The 17313-nt window shown below is 61.7% G+C and overlaps 2 protein-coding genes and 1 long non-coding RNA gene across 10 annotated transcripts; 2 read left to right on the forward strand and 1 right to left on the reverse strand.

The window, feature by feature from the left end:
• Window positions 1-194: 194 nt before the first annotated feature.
• On the reverse strand, window positions 195-7210 carry APBA3 (amyloid beta precursor protein binding family A member 3). 2 transcript variants are annotated; one of them, XM_085040225.1, is made up of 10 exons: window positions 5724-7207; window positions 5206-5245; window positions 4658-4803; window positions 4432-4518; window positions 3727-3885; window positions 3209-3388; window positions 2791-3003; window positions 2143-2262; window positions 1245-1385; window positions 195-1149 (listed from the first exon to the last, which is right to left on the reverse strand). In XM_085040225.1, the coding sequence occupies exons 1-10, from the start codon at window positions 7101-7103 to the stop codon at window positions 1078-1080; spliced, it is 2538 nt and encodes an 845-aa protein (XP_084896351.1). In that variant the 5' UTR covers window positions 7104-7207; the 3' UTR covers window positions 195-1077. The 2 variants fall into 2 exon arrangements, with proteins under 2 accessions (XP_084896351.1, XP_084896352.1); XM_085040226.1 differs by lacking the exon at window positions 3209-3388 and having other exon boundaries at window positions 5724-7210.
• LOC146426332 (uncharacterized) lies at window positions 6904-8008 on the forward strand. Its single transcript, XR_014846199.1, has 2 exons — window positions 6904-7014; window positions 7780-8008. It is a non-coding gene; the product is annotated as an uncharacterized LOC146426332 (long non-coding RNA).
• A 715-nt stretch (window positions 8009-8723) lies between these two features.
• LOC146426333 (mucosa-associated lymphoid tissue lymphoma translocation protein 1-like) lies at window positions 8724-16701 on the forward strand. Of its 7 annotated transcripts, none has more exons than XM_085040284.1 (17): window positions 8807-9064; window positions 9855-9996; window positions 10187-10353; window positions 11432-11562; window positions 11675-11828; window positions 12169-12347; window positions 12453-12549; window positions 12694-12741; window positions 12824-12859; window positions 13242-13445; window positions 13595-13772; window positions 14063-14137; window positions 14577-14704; window positions 14772-14918; window positions 15166-15323; window positions 15415-15549; window positions 15647-16701. In XM_085040284.1, exons 2-17 carry the CDS (start codon window positions 9860-9862, stop codon window positions 15896-15898), a joined length of 2226 nt encoding a protein of 741 aa, XP_084896410.1. In that variant the 5' UTR covers window positions 8807-9064; window positions 9855-9859; the 3' UTR covers window positions 15899-16701. The 7 variants fall into 7 exon arrangements, 6 of the variants coding, with proteins under 6 accessions (XP_084896412.1, XP_084896410.1, XP_084896407.1 ...); XM_085040281.1 differs by having other exon boundaries at window positions 8810-9064; window positions 15644-16701; XM_085040283.1 differs by having other exon boundaries at window positions 8810-8977; window positions 15644-16701.
• The last annotated feature ends 612 nt before the right edge of the window (window positions 16702-17313 follow it).

The raw sequence follows: 17313 nt of genomic DNA on the forward strand, positions 1-17313 counted from the left end.
CATGCAGGGGACAGAGTGTGGCAGGGTGGCCTTGCTGGGGCACCAGGCAACCTCCTGGCCAGTGGCCCTGCCTGCACTGAGACACCGCAGGGGACATTGGGGCCTGGCACTGCTGCAGGCCAAGGATGTGCTCCCCAGAGCTGAGCCTCCTTCTGCTGCCGCCCCCACCACGGCTCCTCAAACGCAGCCTCCCATATTTCCCACAATTTTTATTTTTACATCAACCAAGCACATAGGCACAGCCAGGTCAGCACCGCTGCAGCCCTGGGGGCCCAGAGAGCTGCTCACAGAAAGGCACATCCTGGGGGAAACCCCAGGGCTCACTGCCCCAAGCTCCTGGGATGTGGGTCTGGGCAGTGCCATGTTCCCTTTTGCTGCTCCAAGGCCTGTGGCTGTGGGCCAGGCTGTGTGTGCAGAGAGGTTCAAGGCAACACCAGGGAAAAGCTGAGGTAGGGTCCCAGCATGGTGCAATGGGTCTAACGCAGAGTTTGTTTGCACCCAAACAGGCCCCTGCTCAAGCCAGGGGAGAAGAGGAGGTGGCAAGAGTGCTTCTGCCCTTAAGGCTGAGCCTGGAAGCTGCTGGGTGTCCCTCAGGGGTGCCAGTGTGCACCCACACGTGGGTGTGCAGGGTCAGTGCTGCTCTGGGGCTGTGTTGTGCCGAGCTCTGGAGCCAAGCTGTGCTTCCAGCACCATCCCCACCTTGGGAAAGGCACCGTTGGTGAGTGTAAGAACACAATCTGCAGTGACTGGATGGGGGGAGCTTTCACATGGGCTCCCCTCTCCTCCTGCCAGCACTAGGCCAAAGTGAGGGACCTTGTGCAGTAGCAGGACAGGCACTGTGAAGTGGGGAGGGGTGACTGGAGGGTGAGAGGTGCCCAAACCATGGCACCACAGGCCTTGACACTGCTCAGGTTGGGTATCAGCCCCCTCAGAGTCTCCCACTGTGTCCTGAGTAAAACCAAAGAGGTGCAGGCTCAGGCCCTGCCATGGGCTCTGATGCAGGGCTGGGGCAGGAGGCAGAGCCAGTCCTGCCCCTACAGCCCTGGGCTCACTCCTGCCTGCCCCAGGCACAGTAGCTCAGAGGAAGAGGGGCTGTTCCTGTCCTGTCAGCAGACGGTAGGTGGAAGCCGGCATGGTCTTGATGTGGACCTAGGCAGAGAGGCACAGATCAGAAGCCCCAGCCCGGGCTTGAGGGTGCTGCTGCACAACTCCAAGCCCAGTGGTTCTGTGGGGGCCCAGCTCACCTCGCTGACTGCCTCGGTGAGGATCTGGATGATCTTCTCGTGGGGCGTGGCCACCACGCTCTGCCCGTTGATCTCAATGATGCGGTGCCCCACGCGGATGCCGCCCCGCTCCGCAATGCCCCCGCGCATCAGGCTGCAGATCTGGGAGTGGAGAGTGCTGTGAGAGCAGGGCTGTGCCCACAGCCTGGCCCTGTGTCACCACTGCCCCAAACCCTCATACCCCTGTAGGCTCCCGGCCAGAGTTCTGGACTGGGGTGCCACCTCCTCCAGCCCCCAGGCACGCAGTGAGGACACAGATGTCCCTGTGCATTGCTGCCACCACAGCCATGTGCTGAGCTGGGGCAAGGGAAGCCCCCAGGATTTTGTCCACCTGGCTGATGGTGGTGTGCCTGCTCCACTCCCTGAACCCTCCTGCACCCATCAGGTCTGGGCTACAGAGCCTGAACTTCTCCTTTGGGCATCAGGAGAGAACCACATCTCCAATCCCAGGGGGAGCTCCAGTTGGTGTGTGAGGTGGCTATGCCACCCACCTGCCCAGCTCCCAGTGAGCCCAGGAATGCCCTTCTCTGCCTTCCCACAGCCACAGCTGAGCCCAGAGCAGGGAGTGGCCTGAGGCACTGGGGACAGCAACAGCTGTCACTGGGGTCATGCCCAGAAAGCCAGGAAGAAGCCACCACCCTGAAAGCAAACAGCTACAGTGCACCACGGAGAAGGATATAACCACTTGTGCTGCAGAAAGGCTGTGAGGAGCCTTTTGCTGTGCACAGCAGAGCCCTGTGACCCCTCAGCCCAGGCAGACAGGTGGAGCGTGGGAGCTGGGCACTGGTCCCTGGACACAGCCAGCTCTGCCTGTCCCTCAGGTAGACCTTGGCCCAGCTCCCATCCCATGGGTACTCACCACACCATTCTCAACACAGAAGCCCAGCTGGTACTTAGAGTCAGGGCGTCGGATGACAGCTGTGGTGACAGGGGGACAGTGCACAATGTTCAGTGTCACCTCAGTCTGGTGCTTCAGCTCCTGGAAGGTGGGAGGGGGCTTGGTCAGATTTTGGAGAACTATTCAGACTTGTTGAGGAGTGATGTAGTCATGTTCCTCATGTGAGGGCTGAGGATTAGCAACCTGTTTTTACTGGGAAAACTGAGGCACACAAAGGGATATTGCAAATACAAATCCAGGGGACAAGAACTTATAAACCCAGCCCAAGATATCCCTGCCCCTGAGGCTATGCAGTCCTTGCTTTCAGCTCCTCCCTGTTGAGAGGTAGATGAATCAATAGGTTCCCTTCAGGAAGGTGCCTGCCTTCCTCCACCCTCCTCCTCAGGCAGGGCCACAGCAAATACATTTCACAGCTTTGTCCCTGCCTTCCTCCCAAGCATTCTGAGCAGGAACTGTTGCAGTCTGCAGGACAGGTATGGCCTCTGCGTGCCTGCCTCCAAAGCTGGGGCCTCTGGGGGAATACCGGCATCACAGACATTACCAGATCATTCAGGCCAGTCCCCATCTCCTTCCTGGGGTGAGGCAGGAGGTCACCCTGCCCTGGCTCACCCGGATGATGCTCTGGCAGGTGCCTAGGGGCAGACCCACCAGGCTGGTCCTGTTGACCGACATGAGGCGGTCCCCAATGCTCAGCTCGCCTGACCGCTCTGCGGGGCCCCCGTGCATCAGGTTGGCGATGACCACAGTGGGCAGGATGGAGCCCCAGCCCGACTCCACAATGGCAATGCCCAGGATCTCCCCCTTCTGCTTCCGGATGCAGACCTGGAGGAAGAACAGGTGAGTTACGGTCATAACCTCCACCAGAGTCACGGAGCACACGTCCCAGCTACAGCTGCACACACAGCTGGCAGGCATGGGGTCTGGTTTTGTAGGGAGCACCTCAGCTGCTCAGGAAGCCATGGAGTGGATGACACAGAGGTGCCAGTGGATTCCCCACATTGTCCCCACTCCCTGGAGCAGCTCTTACATCCTTGCAGTTCTCCTGCCGGGAGAAGTGGGTCAGCTCAGCGTTGTACTGCTCCTGGTCCTCGAGGGCACAGCTGTACTGGCGTGGGCTCAGCTCACTTGGGTCGATGCTGTTGGCCTCCAGGAAGCGCTGGTAGGCCACACCAAATGCCTGCCCAATGGCCTGGGCGATCACCTGGGCCTGGGGAATGACAGGGGCTGTTCCTGCTCAGGGCTGGAGCCAACAGCTCCTGGTGCCCTGCAGTGCCCAGCACAGGAATCATTCCTGGGAGCTCCAGGGCATCCTGGCTCCTTTCCTGCCTGAATGGGCCCCTGTATGGAGTCAACTCTCTCCCGTACTTTGCTCACTGGGCCTCTGTGCGTCACAGAGACGCTCAGGCTAGGCTCCTGCCCTCTCCCTTGAGAGGAGGGCTGCAGCCTGTGCCGCAGCCCCAGCCTAGAACACCCTGTTATTACAGTGGGATTGGGCTCAGGTCCTAAGGCCATCTGCCCACCCCAGGGAGCTATGTGTTGCCTCACATCAGCCGAGTGGAAGACGTGGCAGATCATCTTGTAGAGCCGCTTCTCCTCCATCAGCTCTGACCGCTGCGGCAGCTTCCGGCGCGCCATGAGCACCACAAGGGAGCCAATGTCCGCGATGTAGGAGATGGTCTGGAGGGAGTGATCCATCATGGCCTCCTGGCAAGGGGAACACAGGCACAGAGTTCAGCCCTCTCTGGGCCATCAGACTGCATGGGCAGCCACGAGCCCACTGGCACTGCAAGCAGGAAGGGTCTGGCCACAGTGCTGGGATGTGGCGTAGCTGCCCGGCACATACTGGGCAGAAAACATGTCTGTGCCAGAAGGCACAAACAGCTCCTTCATCAAGGATTCATTTGTATCCCTGGGTGCTCCTGGGGGACAGGACAGCTCTTCCCTCTCACTATAATGCAGAAACTAATCCTGAGACAAAGAGCTCCCCAGATTTCAAGCCTGGGTTCCCCAGAGGTTGGTCTGGGATCCCAGCATTTCCAAAGGGCACAGGTCACATGGGAAGCCTTGTGCAGCCACAGAGAGGCAAGGACATGACACAGGATGGCTACAGGGTGACACATCCGCTCCCAGATATGTGTCCTCATCTGTAGGCCATACATGGGCATGACCCTGCTGGTGTGGGAGCAAAGCTGAGATCCTGAGACTAAACACCTGCTCCAGAGCCACATGAGTGCTGCTGTTGCTGCTCACCTGAGTGTCAGCAGTGAGCACCTTTATCCTCTGTGTGGAGACAAACAGATCCACCTCTGTCATGGGCTGGGACTCCCCCTCGGGTGCCTGCAGAATGATGGAGAAGTCACAGGGCCCTGCTGGGACCAAGCCCCACAGCCAGGTGCCCCTAGGCAGATCCTGAGTGCTGTGTCACACCCACAGAGGGCCAGGCTGGGAGCAGCCATGCCCCCCATCCCTCCTGCACCTTGATCCTGTCCACTGCCTCCTGGGCCTGCGCCATGCGGACGCTGGTTGGGGGGTTCCTCTCTGAGACCAGCTGCGTGGAGCCCAGGTACTTGGCCCCAAAAATTACACCATCCAGCAAGTCCTCCGGGTCGCAAGGGCCTGGAACTGAGGCATTGGGAGGGATTGAGCAGGGGCTGCTCCCCCACCTCTGAAACTGGGGGTACCAACTCCTGCTGCCCATTAGCTGCTTTCCTATATATGATGAAGCAGCTCTGTGCTTGGGACATGGGCACGTGGCAACAGAGGGGGACCAGGGCTGCTTCCTCCTTCCCTTCACCTGGCATCCCTTTCTCTCAAGTATCCCCCCTCCCTGATCCCTGAGGCATCTCCATTTCCTCAACAAAGGGTCAAGCCACCTGGAGCCTGCAGCCACATGCCTACTCTGGATGGGCGCAGAGCAGGCTCTTCCCTCCCCAGCTGTGACCCCTGGCCACCACCATTCAAGGTCAGAGCAGGTGGGTCAGGACTCCTGGATGCTTTTGCTGCTCGAGCACAGAAGCTACTCACCCTCTTTGAAGCCTGGGCAGGATGATGGGGGTTCCTTGTTCTACAAAGGAATAAGAAAGCAAGTGAGGCTGTGGCTGGGACCTCAGGGATTCAGCCTGCCTGGGCCTGGAGCAGTGGGACAGCAAGGGCAGAGCATGGGGATGGGGGAAATGGCACAGGGCTCCTGGGCTGAGCAGGGAGGATCAGGGTCCTAGGCTTGTGGGGGAGATAGTGCAGGGTCCTGGGGCTGGAGGGGAGGATGGCACAGGATCCCAGGACCAGAGGGGCTGTTTGGACCCACCAGCCTCTGCCCCAGGGCACACATGAATCAGCCAGCCATGCAAGCATGCATTCAGAGCATTAGGAGCCAAAGCTGGTACTGAGGGTCTTGTCTGGGCAATCTTGCAGCGTGAGGCCCTGGAAGAACTGAGGAAAGTCATCCCTGGCTCCCCTTTGTTCCCATCCCAGACCCCAGGAGGGAGCAGAGCCAAGGGGCACATCCTGGCTCCAGCTGCCCCATCACAGCATGATGCACTCACAGTCACAGTGCCTTGAGATAGCTGTTCTGCCCCGGGAGCCAAAGTGGGAGGCAGGACTGCCCATGCCGGCTCTGGGGAACCTTCCCGAGTGCCCTTGCAGGCAGAATCGTCCTCGCAAGCCCCCTCTCCATAACACCAGCCACCAGAAGGTACTTCCTCTGAGCTCTCTGGCCTCCCCAGCCCTTCAGGCTTCTCCACCGTGGCTGGTTCCTCCTGAGCCTGCAGCATCTCCAGGTTGGTCCCAGCCAGGACATCAGAGCGGGCCAAGGGGGTCTCAGCGCCGGCCTCGGGCAGCCCTCCCTCGTAGCAAAGGAGGCTCAGCAAGTCCTCCCGGTCGGCCTCGGCGAAGAGCAGCCCGTGGCAGGGCCGGGCGCAGGCGGAGTGCTGGGGGCAGCAGGGACGCGTTGCCAGGCCCCGGCCCGTGGCCACGTGCAGCGGGCACGGCCGGCACCTGCCCGGGCACTGCCCGCGGCCCCGCCGGGCACCAGCGCCCGAGGGGGATGGCGAGCCCTGCTCTGGGGTGGACGGACGGTCGCGGAGGCTGGGGTCGAGCGTCTCGAGCTGGGCCAGCAGCCCCTGGATCTCCGAGGGTTCGTCCTCCGTATCCTCGGCCCACTGGGCTCTGCCCGGGCGGGTGTTGGGCTCGGGGGTCTCATCCAGCTCCATGCCCGCGGGGTCGGCACCGCCGGGGGTCAGGGGATGCCCGGTACCCCGAGGGGCGCTCCCGGTGCCGGGCTCCCAGCTGGCAGAGCCCTGCGGCACCGCCTCCGCTTCCATAGTTCTTCCCGAGCTCGGCCGGCACAGCTCGGTCCGTCCGCCCGCGCCTCCCGCGAGCGCCGGGGCTGCGGCGGGCCCCGAACCGGGCCCAGGCTCCGCTGGCCCGGAGCCGCTGCCGGGCTGCGGGGCTGTGCAGGAGGGCTCCTCCGGCCGGCCGCCCCCCGCACGGAGCCCAGGGACGTCCGGCCCGTCCTCCGTGTCCATGGACGGCGGCTCTGCGGCCTCATCGCTACCGCCGCCGGGGACGGGGAGCGCAGCCGCCTGGAAGTCCATGGTGCCGCTCTCCATGGGGGCGGCGGCCCGGGAGGAGCCCGGGCCGGGCGCACTCGATCGCTCCTGGCGCCACCGGCCCGGGACGAGACACTCCCGCCTCCGTTTCCGTTCGCCCCGCGCAGGCGCGGCCGCGGCCCCGCCCCGGTCCCGCCGTGCCCCGCGCCCATGGCCGCCTGGGGGCTGCTGAGGGCGGCGGGAAATGCGCTCTGGGCTCCGGCCCGCGGCTACGCCAAGAAACCCGGTGAGACCCGCACGGGCACCGCCCCTGGCCCGCACTCCTCGGCCCCGGCCCCGGCCCTGTGTCCCTCCGTGCCTCGGTCCCGCACTCATTGCCCTCTGCACCAGCCCCGCCCTGCCCGCGCTCCCGACCCCGTGTCCCGGTCCACGGCCTCGCGCCCTCCCCGGTGGTGCCGCCACCGCAACTCCGTTCGTCGTGCGCCCCGCTCCCACCCGGCCCCGGCCCCGGCCCCGGCCCCGTTCCCTACCCGCGATGCCCTGGACCCCATCCCTTCCCCTGTCTGTGTCCTTGTCCCCCGGCACATGCCTGGTGCTGACCGTGCCCTTGTCCCCACAGCCGCCAAGGCCAAGGGTAAGGGTGTGCCGAAGGAGGCGTTGAAGGGGCCGGAAGTGTGCACGGACCCCACCATGCTCGCCACCCACGCCATGGGGGTCAACTACTTCAAGGAGGGTCCGGAGGTGGCCCTGAAGCCCGACTCCAAGTACCCCGACTGGTGGGTGCTGCCCCACTCCCCTCTGTGTCCCGACAGAGGTGCCATCCCAGGGGCACAGAGCTGTGTAAGAGGGACAGGGAAGTGCTCTGGGAGGAGGCAGACTGCTCCTCTGCAACCCAGACATCTTCTTTAGAGTCAGGAGAGAGGAGTGGGTGTATTGTGGATGTGGGGGTGAGGGATCTGCACATCCTTGTCACTCCTGTCCATTGCTCCGTTCTGTGCTTGTCTGTTTGCTCTCCTTCCCGCAACCTCACATCCTCTACGTTCACCCCCAGGCTCTTCAAGATCGACCTTGGGCCTCCTAAGAAGCTGGAGGAGCTGAACCCCGACTCGCTCGAGTATTGGAGGCGCCTGCGGAAGTACAACACGTGGCAGCGCAACAAATTGAAGAAGGGCAAGAAGCTGTAGGTGCTGCCAAGCTTGGGGACCCACCCTGGCTTTTGGTCTTTTCTTCTCGATGTAAATAAGAAATAAATCCCTGGTGAGGCTGATACCTGTTAAAAAGGCTGTGACAAACCCAGACCCTTTGCAAGCTTGGTGCGACTCCCCTCTGTGCCAAGGGCTGAGGCAACACATGCCACAGGTTCTGTGTGTTTGCTAAGACAGAAGCTCAGGTTTTGGGTTGTAGAGGGAGCCCACAGTGAACACAGGTCCAGCTCCCTGTCCTGTATCACAGTAGCTGGGACTGGGGGCTCTATGGGGATGTGGGGTGGGGAATGACCCACCTGTGTCAGTGCATCGCTGGCTGGGGGATCTCAAGGCCTGAGCAGTGTGTGCTCCTGGGGGGTGGAAGGATGGGGGCCAGGCTTTGGCAGTGCTGTGGGGCAATGGGCAAGGTGAGGGGGGGACATGGTGGCCCTTTGCAGTGCCACTCTGATGCCATGCTCTCCTTTCCTCCCTCAACAGCAGGAGCAGTGGTGGTGGGACCCAGGGCTTGGCTGGGCTGGATGGTGAAGGCAGGGTCTTCCCCACAGCAACAGGGGCTTCGCTGCTCCACCCCTGCTTCTGCTTGGCCAGCTTCAGCCTGGCAAAGCCCAGTAGCTTCCCCTGGCTTTGGTTCTGCCTGTGTTGGGCACACTTGGCTGAGAGGTGCCTCTGTCACCTCAGTTCATCTCCACCCTGGACTCGCTGCCCTGTGGCTCCTGCTGGGCTCAAGTTGGGCTCTGGGGAAAAGAGGCACCCATGAGGTCACTGCAGTGAGGAAGGGCCAGTGGAGCCCCTGCCCGGCCCGCCGGGTTCCCCGGTGCCATGTGCCCTGTGACAGGGCCAGGGGGCGTGCCCAGATCCCCTGCGGCTGTGGGGGGGTGGCAGCTCCACGCCCACGCGCTGCAGAACAGGAAGGAAGGTGGAGGGAAGCAGAAGTGCTGTGCTGCAGTGTGAGGGCCTGGGGAGATTTTGGGCTGAACCCTCATTTCCTCTGCGTGGGGCTCAGTGCACACCCTCGGAGCTGACGGGGCTCAGCCGTACCGCGTGGTGAGTGCTCATCCCTGCCGGGCCTATCCTGCAGCTCACCCTCCCCTCGCCACCCGCAGAGTATCGAGACCCCAAATCCAGCAGCAGGTGAGCAGACGGAGCACCCGGGTCCCTGTCCTCTGTCTTGGAGCCCCCTGCTTGGGTGAGTGTCACCCAGCTGCTCTGGGTGGCCCTCAGTCCTGGGGACAACAGCCCTTCTGGTGTGGGTTGTTGGCAAGGAACCTGAGGAGAGGAGGAGAGAGCTGGTCCCTGGGTACTGCCCTTGTCCAGGTGGTTCATGTCACACCGAAAGCTTTCCCAGGATTCAGGGCAAGCTGAGTTGGGTCCCAGCCCCAGGACCCCCATGTGCACTCTACTGACCCCCCTGTCGGCCCCTCATGGTGGCTCCAAAGCCACCACACAGAGGTCTGGTGACAGCAAGGGGGCTGCTGCTGCCCCACTGGGGCCTCTGCCAGAGGGAGAGGGGTATTTGCAGCCCCATTCTCTGTGTCACCTGACAGGACAGGGAAAGTGATGGGGCCCACCCCCTCCTCCTAGTTCCATGGACCTCCGTTCCATGAAGGTCCCCTTCCTGGGCCTGGGCTAAAGTACCCTGGTTCCTTGCCCAAAGCTGGCGGGCGAGCGGGGTCCCCTGTGCCACTGTCACGCTTATGGAGTGGGAGTGTGTGGCATTCCTGGCTGGCTGCTGGCATCCAGATCCAATGGCACTGCCCAGCCAGATCCCAGCATCTCCTCAGTCTCCTGCCGGGAGGCGTCCTGACAGCAGTGATTTCATTGCTCTCCCCTCTAAGCCACCCTATGCCCAGAGGGGTCTGGTGGGGCACGGGTGCCTGCCACCCTGTGACCCACTGACACCTTGTCCACTCGGCATCCCCAGGAGGGATGGGGGACTGGAGCATGCCCATCACCTCGCTGGGTGGAGAAGTGGTGGCCCGGCTGTGTGAGCTGCTGGATAACGCTGGCCGGGGCTGGCGCAAGCTGGCCGAGCTGGCTGGGGCCGAGAAACGCTTCAAGTGCAGGTAGGGCTGGGGACTGTCCCCAAGTGGGTTACAAAGCGCATGTGGGCACAGCCCTGCAGTGTGTTGAGCGAGGGGCACACGGGTCGCTTCCCCCTCCCTGGGCTGGAGCACCGCCGAGGCCCCTGGCAAAGCGCCCGCCCCATCCCCCGAGGGAGGGGGCTGTGGTTCTGACAGCTATGGGCGCTTGCAGCGCGGAGGAGCTGGAGATGTGCTCTCTGAAGGTGCTCGAGCCCCGCGGCAGCCCCACGCAGTGCCTGCTGCAGCTCCTGGCCGAGCGCGACTGCACCCTCAGGTACCTGCTGGGCTGCCTGGAGCGCATGGGGCACGAACAGGCCTGCCGGGTCCTCAGCTCTGCCGGTACGGATGGGCAGCGGGAAGCGTGGGGCTGAAGGGGGGCACCAGGGAGCCAAGACTAAGCAGGAGGAAATGGGGATGGGGGTGAAGAGCAGCAATTCCTGCTTGGGATCTTGATCTGTGAAATGGGTTTTATTGTTAGACTTGATTCTCTCAGGGGTAAGGAAGAAAAAACAGATTGACTATTGTAAGGGTCATTTTTCTCACATGACAGGTGCATAGCAGGCCAGGGATGTATGCTTGTATTGGTTTGAAAACAAACCAGTGGGAGATCACAAGTCAAGACTGAAATTAAAAATAAGTGAAATAATACAAGGAAAAGCACTGACAAAGCCAGATACAACCTGACACCCTGTTAGGGTGGTGGTAGCAGTCCAGCTCAAGTAGTTCAGTTCAAGTGGTGATCCTGTGAAGATCTGGTCTCCAGCTGAAGGTCCAGTGGCAGCTCTTGTCCTCTGGGAACCCAGTAGACAGGGCTAGCTCAGGTAGTTCCAAGGCCAGGTTATATCCAGGTGGGAACACCTGGCTCCTCCCTCCTGGGCAGGGCATCCCACAATGGGATGACATGAGTCCATGAGTCATGCAGTGGGTCCCTGATGGCCCATTGTCTGTCATCTGGAGTGGGTCATTAGCAGGTGATAGCAGCTAACGGCCCACAGCTGGTGGTAATAGAATACTTAAATACATCTATATTGCAACCTAGGACAATCTGGTAGCAAGGTCCTGGGCAGGCAGGGTAGAGTGGGATGGATGCAACAGGGTGAGATAAGATGGGATGTGGTCTGGTGGGATGGGATGGAACAGATTTGGACAACATGGGATGGGATACGATAGAGCAGAGTGGGATGGATGGACTGGAACAAGACGAGATGGGTAGATGGGATAGTATGAATATGCCAATGGGACAAGGTAGGATGAGATGGTTGGGACAGGACAGAGGTGTGGAATGTAATAAGATGGGTTGGGCTGGGAGAGGAGAATCTGTTGTGGGTAGGGGTGGGACAGGATAGGATGGAACTGGATGGGATGGGGTGGTGTGGGACAGGGGACTCAGCCAGCCCAGATCTCTCCTCTCCCACAGTCCAGGAGATGATCCACATCACAGTGCAGCCAGAATCACAGGTGGTGGCAGAGGGGACACAGGTGACCCTGACTTGCTGTGCAACTGGCCCACCGGGGCTTATGTACCAGTGGTTCTGCGGGAGGCAGGAGGTGAGGTCCCGCTGTGCCACATTGAGTGGGGCCCCTGCACACTGCCCATGGCGAGGGCACCCACACAGGTAAGAGGGAGCCCACGACTCCTTGGCCACCTCCTGTCTCGTAGGTGCCTGGAGCCACATCTCCAGAGCTGGTGATTGACATGGCTGCCCTGCTGGGCCAGCCTGAGTGGTACATCTGCCGGGTGAACTGTGGGGCCACCTTCACCTTCTCCAGGTGGGCCCATGTCCAGGTGGAGAAGAGCAGCAGTCCCAGCTCAGGTGGGTCTTGAGATCTGTGTCCCTGGGCTGGCAGCCATGGGACACCACTTGCCCCATTGGAATTAGAACATCTAGAGGGCACCTCTCGCCCTATCAGGACAGGGGTGGGTCCTGAGTGGCATCATTTGCCATGTAATGCCCTGGCTCAGTGGAGGTCTCTGGGCTTGCTGCGGTGATGGTGCCCACAGAGGAGCCACATGCGCTATGTCCTTCTCATGTCTGCTGCCTCATGCCACCCATGGGTGCCAGGGCCTGTGGGTGAGGAACCTGGGGCCTGGAGCAGCTTTGCAGTGTGCTGCCATGGCTGGCTGCCTAATTTGCCACCCTATCCCTTCCCCAGCCAGTGGCTACTGCCCAATCATGGCGGGGCTGCAGATCCTGCGGCAGCCACAGCAGTGCTGCCTGGCCGAGGGGGACACGCTGGTGCTGGAGTGCAGAGCCATTGGCAACCCCCCACCCCAGTACCAGTGGTTCAGAAACCAGCGCCCTGTGGAAGGGGCACAGGCACCCCAGCTCCAGGTATGGAGGGACCCCTGGCATGGGACAGCATGGCATGGCACAGTGTGGCACGGTGCAGCATGGTCTGGCACACTGCCCCAGCCTCCTGCTCTGTCCTGCTGGCAGGTGAAGTTGGTGACAACAGCTGAGCGGGGCACCTACTCCTGCCGTGTGTTCAACCTCTTCCACGAGGTGTGGAGCCAGGAGGTGGATGTGGAGATTGGTGAGGGCCCCAGACCTCTGTGAACCCCACCAGCTGCTCTGTTCCCAGTAGAGCCTTCATGGCTGCTCCACAGTTTTGGGGGGACTTCAGCCCATGCTGGGAGGTACTGCCATACATAGGGTCCTGACCTGCCCTCTGCCACAGGCCCGCGGCTCTTCGCCTCTGGAGGCTCCTGGCAGGAGGGGGATGGAGGTATGTAGGGGCAGAGCAGGCAGATGTGTGCTGTGCTCCACTGGCACTGGAGTGCCATGGCACAACATTTCTCTCTTCCCAGGCTCCCTAGAGCACGGCGGCCCTGGACAGCTGTATGGTAAGACCCTGCCCAGGAGGGGCTGGTGGCCCTGGGGGGCTCTGACTGTCACCAGTGTTGCCATTGTCACCCCATAAGGCTTTACTTGGCCAGGAGTGCTTTGGGTGCAGCCTACTGGGAGAGTGAAACAGCATCCCAACCCCTGCCCTAATCAGGACAGCATGTCAGCACCCTAACCATCAATCCAAATCCCCAATCCTAACCCTTATTTGTAACCTGAGAGTTCAGGGATCAGTGAGCCAGGGATGCCACAGTGTACCTCAGTAGTACACAGGGACAGGGATGGTGGCCAGAGCTGGGTGTCGCCTCTGTGGGCTGGGGGTAACATGGAGAGCAGGAGTGTCCCAATCCATGACAACACCTCCCTCTCCCATCCTTGCAGCCACGGACAAAGTGGCACTGCTGATTGGCAACATGCACTACCTGCACCACAAGCAGCTGCAGGCACCCATGGTGGATGTTCACGCCCTTGGTGCCCTCCTCCGCCAGCTCAACTTCAAGGTAGTGTCGCTGCTGGACCTGCGCAAGGCTGAGATGCAGATGGCCGTCGATGAGTTCCTCCTTCTCCTTGACAAGGGCGTCTATGGTGCGACAACACCCGCCAGGGTGGCTCCAGCCCAGGGGGAACCGGGTGGTTTTATGCTGGTGGAGTCTTGGGGTGCAAGCAGGCAAGAAGCAGGTGTTGGCAGGTCAGGGGACATAACAATGTCACCTGCCCTTTGTGCCCCCTGGCAGGTTTGCTCTACTATGCTGGGCACGGCTATGAAAATTTTGGCAACAGCTTCATGGTGCCCATCGACGCACCCAGCGCCTACACGTCAGAGCATTGCCTGTGCGTGCAGCAGGTGCTGAGGGAGATGCAGCAGCGCCGCACCAGCCTCAACATCTTCCTGCTCGACATGTGCCGCAAGAGGTGACCCAGCCCTGCCACCCAGCCAGTGGCAAGCTGCCACTTGGGGAGGGCTCAGCACAGGGACCTGTGGGTGGTGGCTCCCAGGTGAGGGTAGCAGGGCACCCCCAGGGCCCCACCTAAACCTATTGTCTTTGTCTAAATGCCCCAAAACTTCAATGCCCCTGTGAGCTGGCAAATGCTGTAATGGGTGGGCAGAGGGGCACAGAGCAGCCCTCAGGGTCTGGAGTGCTTTGGGGTGGGTTTTGGGGGAGGACAGGTTTTCACTCTGTCCAGCTTCTCTTCTCTTGCAGGAACCTCAATGACGACGTCATCCCACAGGTTGGGGCGCTGGAGGTCACGGCCAACATCGTCTTTGGCTATGCCACGTGGGTCCTCTCCTGCCACCCCCTGGCATAGGCAGTGGGGCTGAGTGTCCCTGCCCGGCTCAGGGCAGGGCAGGGGCTCAGCCCCCCGTACCTGCATCCCTTCCCCCTCGATGCTGGAGGGGGTGGGCGAGTGGCAGCCCCCAGTCCCTCTCAGGGCAGGGATGTGCCCATGGCAGTGCTCAGCTTTGGGCAGCACCTGAGGGCAGGAAGCCCCAAGACTTCTCCAGAGCACAGGGGTTTGGGCTGGTGATGCTTTAAGCACCCAGGAGCCAGCCATGTTCTCACCTGTCCCCAGCACAGTGGCCAGATGGTGTGATGGGAACAGGATGAGCACTGGGCACCCAGCTCTGGCTTCCTTTGGGCTGTCATCCTGTTGGGGGCCAAGTCCCAGGGAGTGCCAGAGCCCATGACAAATCCAACCACTGCCCTGTCCCCACAGGTGCGCAGATGCCGAAGCCTACGAGCTGAGCCAGGGCGAGCTCTCCAACGGCATCTTTGTCACCTTCCTCAAGCGCTGGCTGCTGGAGGATGAGAAGATCACAGTGCTACTGGACAAGGTGGCTGAGGGTGAGTGAAGAGCAGTGGGGAAAAATGTCCCCCCGGTGGCCCCTCCCAACCCCCTGTACCCCTGCAGACATGGGCACTCTGGAGATCACACGGGGCCGGCAGGCACTGGAGCTTCGCAGCAACCTCTCGGAGAGACGAGCTCTGACAGACCCCATCTGCCCCCCGGGCCGGGATGAGTCCTCTGCCAGGAACCTGCAGTGGGCCAAGGCTCACGGTGAGTCGTGGCCACCCTGCCCAAGCTGGCATCTAGAGGGGGTACAGCTCAAGGAGCAGAGAGAGGCTGCGGACATCTGCTGGGCTCCTCCCACTTGGAGGAGAAACTGCCAGCACAGAGCCACCAGCCTGGAGACAGGAGCACTATGTTGGTATCCCTGCTCTGGGGTGACCCAGTGGCCCGTGGGTACAGCTCCAGCCCTGAGCCCCTGCAGGTCCCAGCGCTGTGCTCCCTGTCCCCTCCCCAGTGCTGCCAGAGAGTCGGCACCTCCACTTTGACTGTGGTGTCACCATTCAGCTGGGCTTTGCTGCCGAGTTCTCCAACATCATGATAATCTACACGCGCGTGGTGGCTGCCCCCAAGGACATCACCAAATGTGAGGCCAGGCTCACTGATATTCCTGAGGTGGGAGCTGCTGCTGAAGCCCCCACCAGGGCAATGCTGGGGAATGGGGGAGAAACTGTGGTGGTTTCCACGTGAATGCCATCTGTGGCAGGAGCTAGACGTGGACCTCAAAAGCACCAACAAGGAGAGCCCAGAGGAGGTGGGTAGCCCGCTGGCACCTGTCTGGAGCCTTGGCTGCTCCTCCTGCTGCCTCTACAGCCGGATCTGTGGCTTGCAGAAGCTGCGGGTAAGAGCCATGGTGGGCAGGGGATGGTGTCGGGGGAGAAGCATGACCATGGCCATGCCAGGACAGGAGCCCACAATTCTGGTGTCCCCCGCAGCAGGAGCTGGCCTTCACTGTCTGCCTGCAGTACCGCTACCAGGGCATGGATGACTTCGTGGAGGAGCGGCAGTGGGTGAATGTAGGGCGGCCGCTCATTGCCAAGCTCAACCTTCAGCGAGCAGCCTCCCCCTCACCGTCCCACAGCCCCCTCTCCTCCTCTCCTCCTGGGAGCTGGGGGGTGGCAGGGAGCTCATGGGTCAACACCCCTGAGGAGAACCTGAGCCCCGAGGACCCCAGCTCCCACACCCTGTAGAGGGACAGTGTGGCCCCTCTGTCACCACAGTCCCTGGGGTCATGTCTGTCCTTCTGGGGGCCAGGGGGCGGAGGGGGTGGAGGTGATGTGCACAGAGGCAGGAGGGACTGAGCCCCATCCTGGCCTGTGCCAAGGGGTGCAGGTCTTGCAGCATAGCAGGACTGGGACTGTTGGGCCCAGCCCCATGTCCCTTGGCATAGCAATGCCCACCCCACATCCCTGCAGGGCCAGTGCTACGTCCCTGGGCATATCAGTGCCACCCCCATGTCCCTGGGCAGTGCCAGTCAGCCCCACATCCTTGGGCATATCAGTGCCACCCCCATGTCCCTGGGCAGTGCCAACCCCACATGCCAGGCCACTGCCAGGCAGCACCAGGGGCAGAGTGCCCAGAGCCCATGGCTCAGTGGGCTTGAGGCGTTGTGCCGGGGCAGGGCTGGGTTCATTCAGGCCTGGGAGAAATAGAGAGAAATAAGCAGCTTAGGGGGCAAATCCCGCGGGAGGAGATTAGAGGGGGTGGGAGCGGGAGGGCTCCTCTCAGGCCACGAGGGGCTGAAGGCACCCCTGGTGCTCCCAGCACTTCCAGTAGCATCCAGTCCTCCCAGTACAACCCCAGGAACCAGTCCCATCCGGGCAGTGAGCAATTTCAGGACAGGATTGGATTTAAAGGGGAGGAAAAATGCAGTTTTGCTTGGATTTTTCCCACACAAACCCCCCACATGCTGAGGCAGGCTGCAGTGGGGATCCACCAGGGAAAGCACTAATAAAAGTGGGCCGGGCAGGTGGCTCTGTGCTTTTGTGCCTTACCCGCGTTTAAATGGCGTGTTTGGCATCTTGCAGAAATCTTGCCCATTTCTGTAGGAGGTGCAGCACTGGGTGCACCCAGGGGAGGGAAGTGGGATACCAAGTGAGGGTACCCCGACATTCCCTGTGCCATCCCATGGAAAACAGCTCATTTCCGTAATTCACAAAACCCCCCAGCCCCAAGGACCCAGGGTGACACATCCTCATCCCGGGCCCCTCCGCAGTCTCGGGCGGCGGTTGCGGGGCCGGGCTGGGGGAGCACCCTCGCCCCAATTAGGCTCCGATCAAACGAGCCGGGGGTGCGGCGCTCCCGCTCCCCGCGCCAGCCGACCTTTGTTGGCGCTCGGGAGGCCGAGGGGTGCCCCGGGCTGGCGCCAGCCTCGGCAATTATGTCATGTGAAAAGCGCAGCCCCCATTGAGCGCGTCCCGTCCCCCGGATCAAACCCCATTACTTCCGCAGCCGTTGCTTCATTATCTGCCGGCCGGAGCTCGCCTCGGCCGGGGCGCTTCACCCCATTAGCTGGGCCGGGGAGCCGGGAAGCATCGATTATGCGTTTAATGGCTTGTTAAAGGTTTAATTGTCGCTAACGAAACAGACGAGCAACAGCAGCCGG

Source organism: Lichenostomus cassidix, chromosome 28 (genome assembly GCF_008360975.1).
Source record: "Lichenostomus cassidix isolate B80296 chromosome 28, HeHo_3.0, whole genome shotgun sequence".
Classification (NCBI taxonomy): domain Eukaryota; kingdom Metazoa; phylum Chordata; class Aves; order Passeriformes; family Meliphagidae; genus Lichenostomus; species Lichenostomus cassidix.

What these genes read in the sequence shown, in the direction of transcription:
- APBA3 (XM_085040225.1), bottom strand. Translation starts at nt 7,103, where the DNA reads ATGAGTGCGGGACCGAGGCACGGAGGGACACAGGGCCGGGGCCGGGGC. An exon ending in CTGCCCAGGCTTCAAAGAGG is followed by an intron (nt 4,804 to 5,205) that starts GTGAGTAGCTTC and finishes CCAATGCCTCAG; the next exon opens with TTCCAGGCCCTTGCGACCCG. An exon ending in TCTGTGTTGAGAATGGTGTG is followed by an intron (nt 1,386 to 2,142) that starts GTGAGTACCCAT and finishes CTCCACTCCCAG; the next exon opens with ATCTGCAGCCTGATGCGCGG.
- LOC146426333 (XM_085040281.1), top strand. Translation starts at nt 9,860, where the DNA reads ATGGGGGACTGGAGCATGCCCATCACCTCGCTGGGTGGAGAAGTGGTG. An exon ending in GAGCAGCAGTCCCAGCTCAG is followed by an intron (nt 11,829 to 12,168) that starts GTGGGTCTTGAG and finishes TCCCTTCCCCAG; the next exon opens with CCAGTGGCTACTGCCCAATC. An exon ending in CCTTGACAAGGGCGTCTATG is followed by an intron (nt 13,446 to 13,594) that starts GTGCGACAACAC and finishes GCCCCCTGGCAG; the next exon opens with GTTTGCTCTACTATGCTGGG.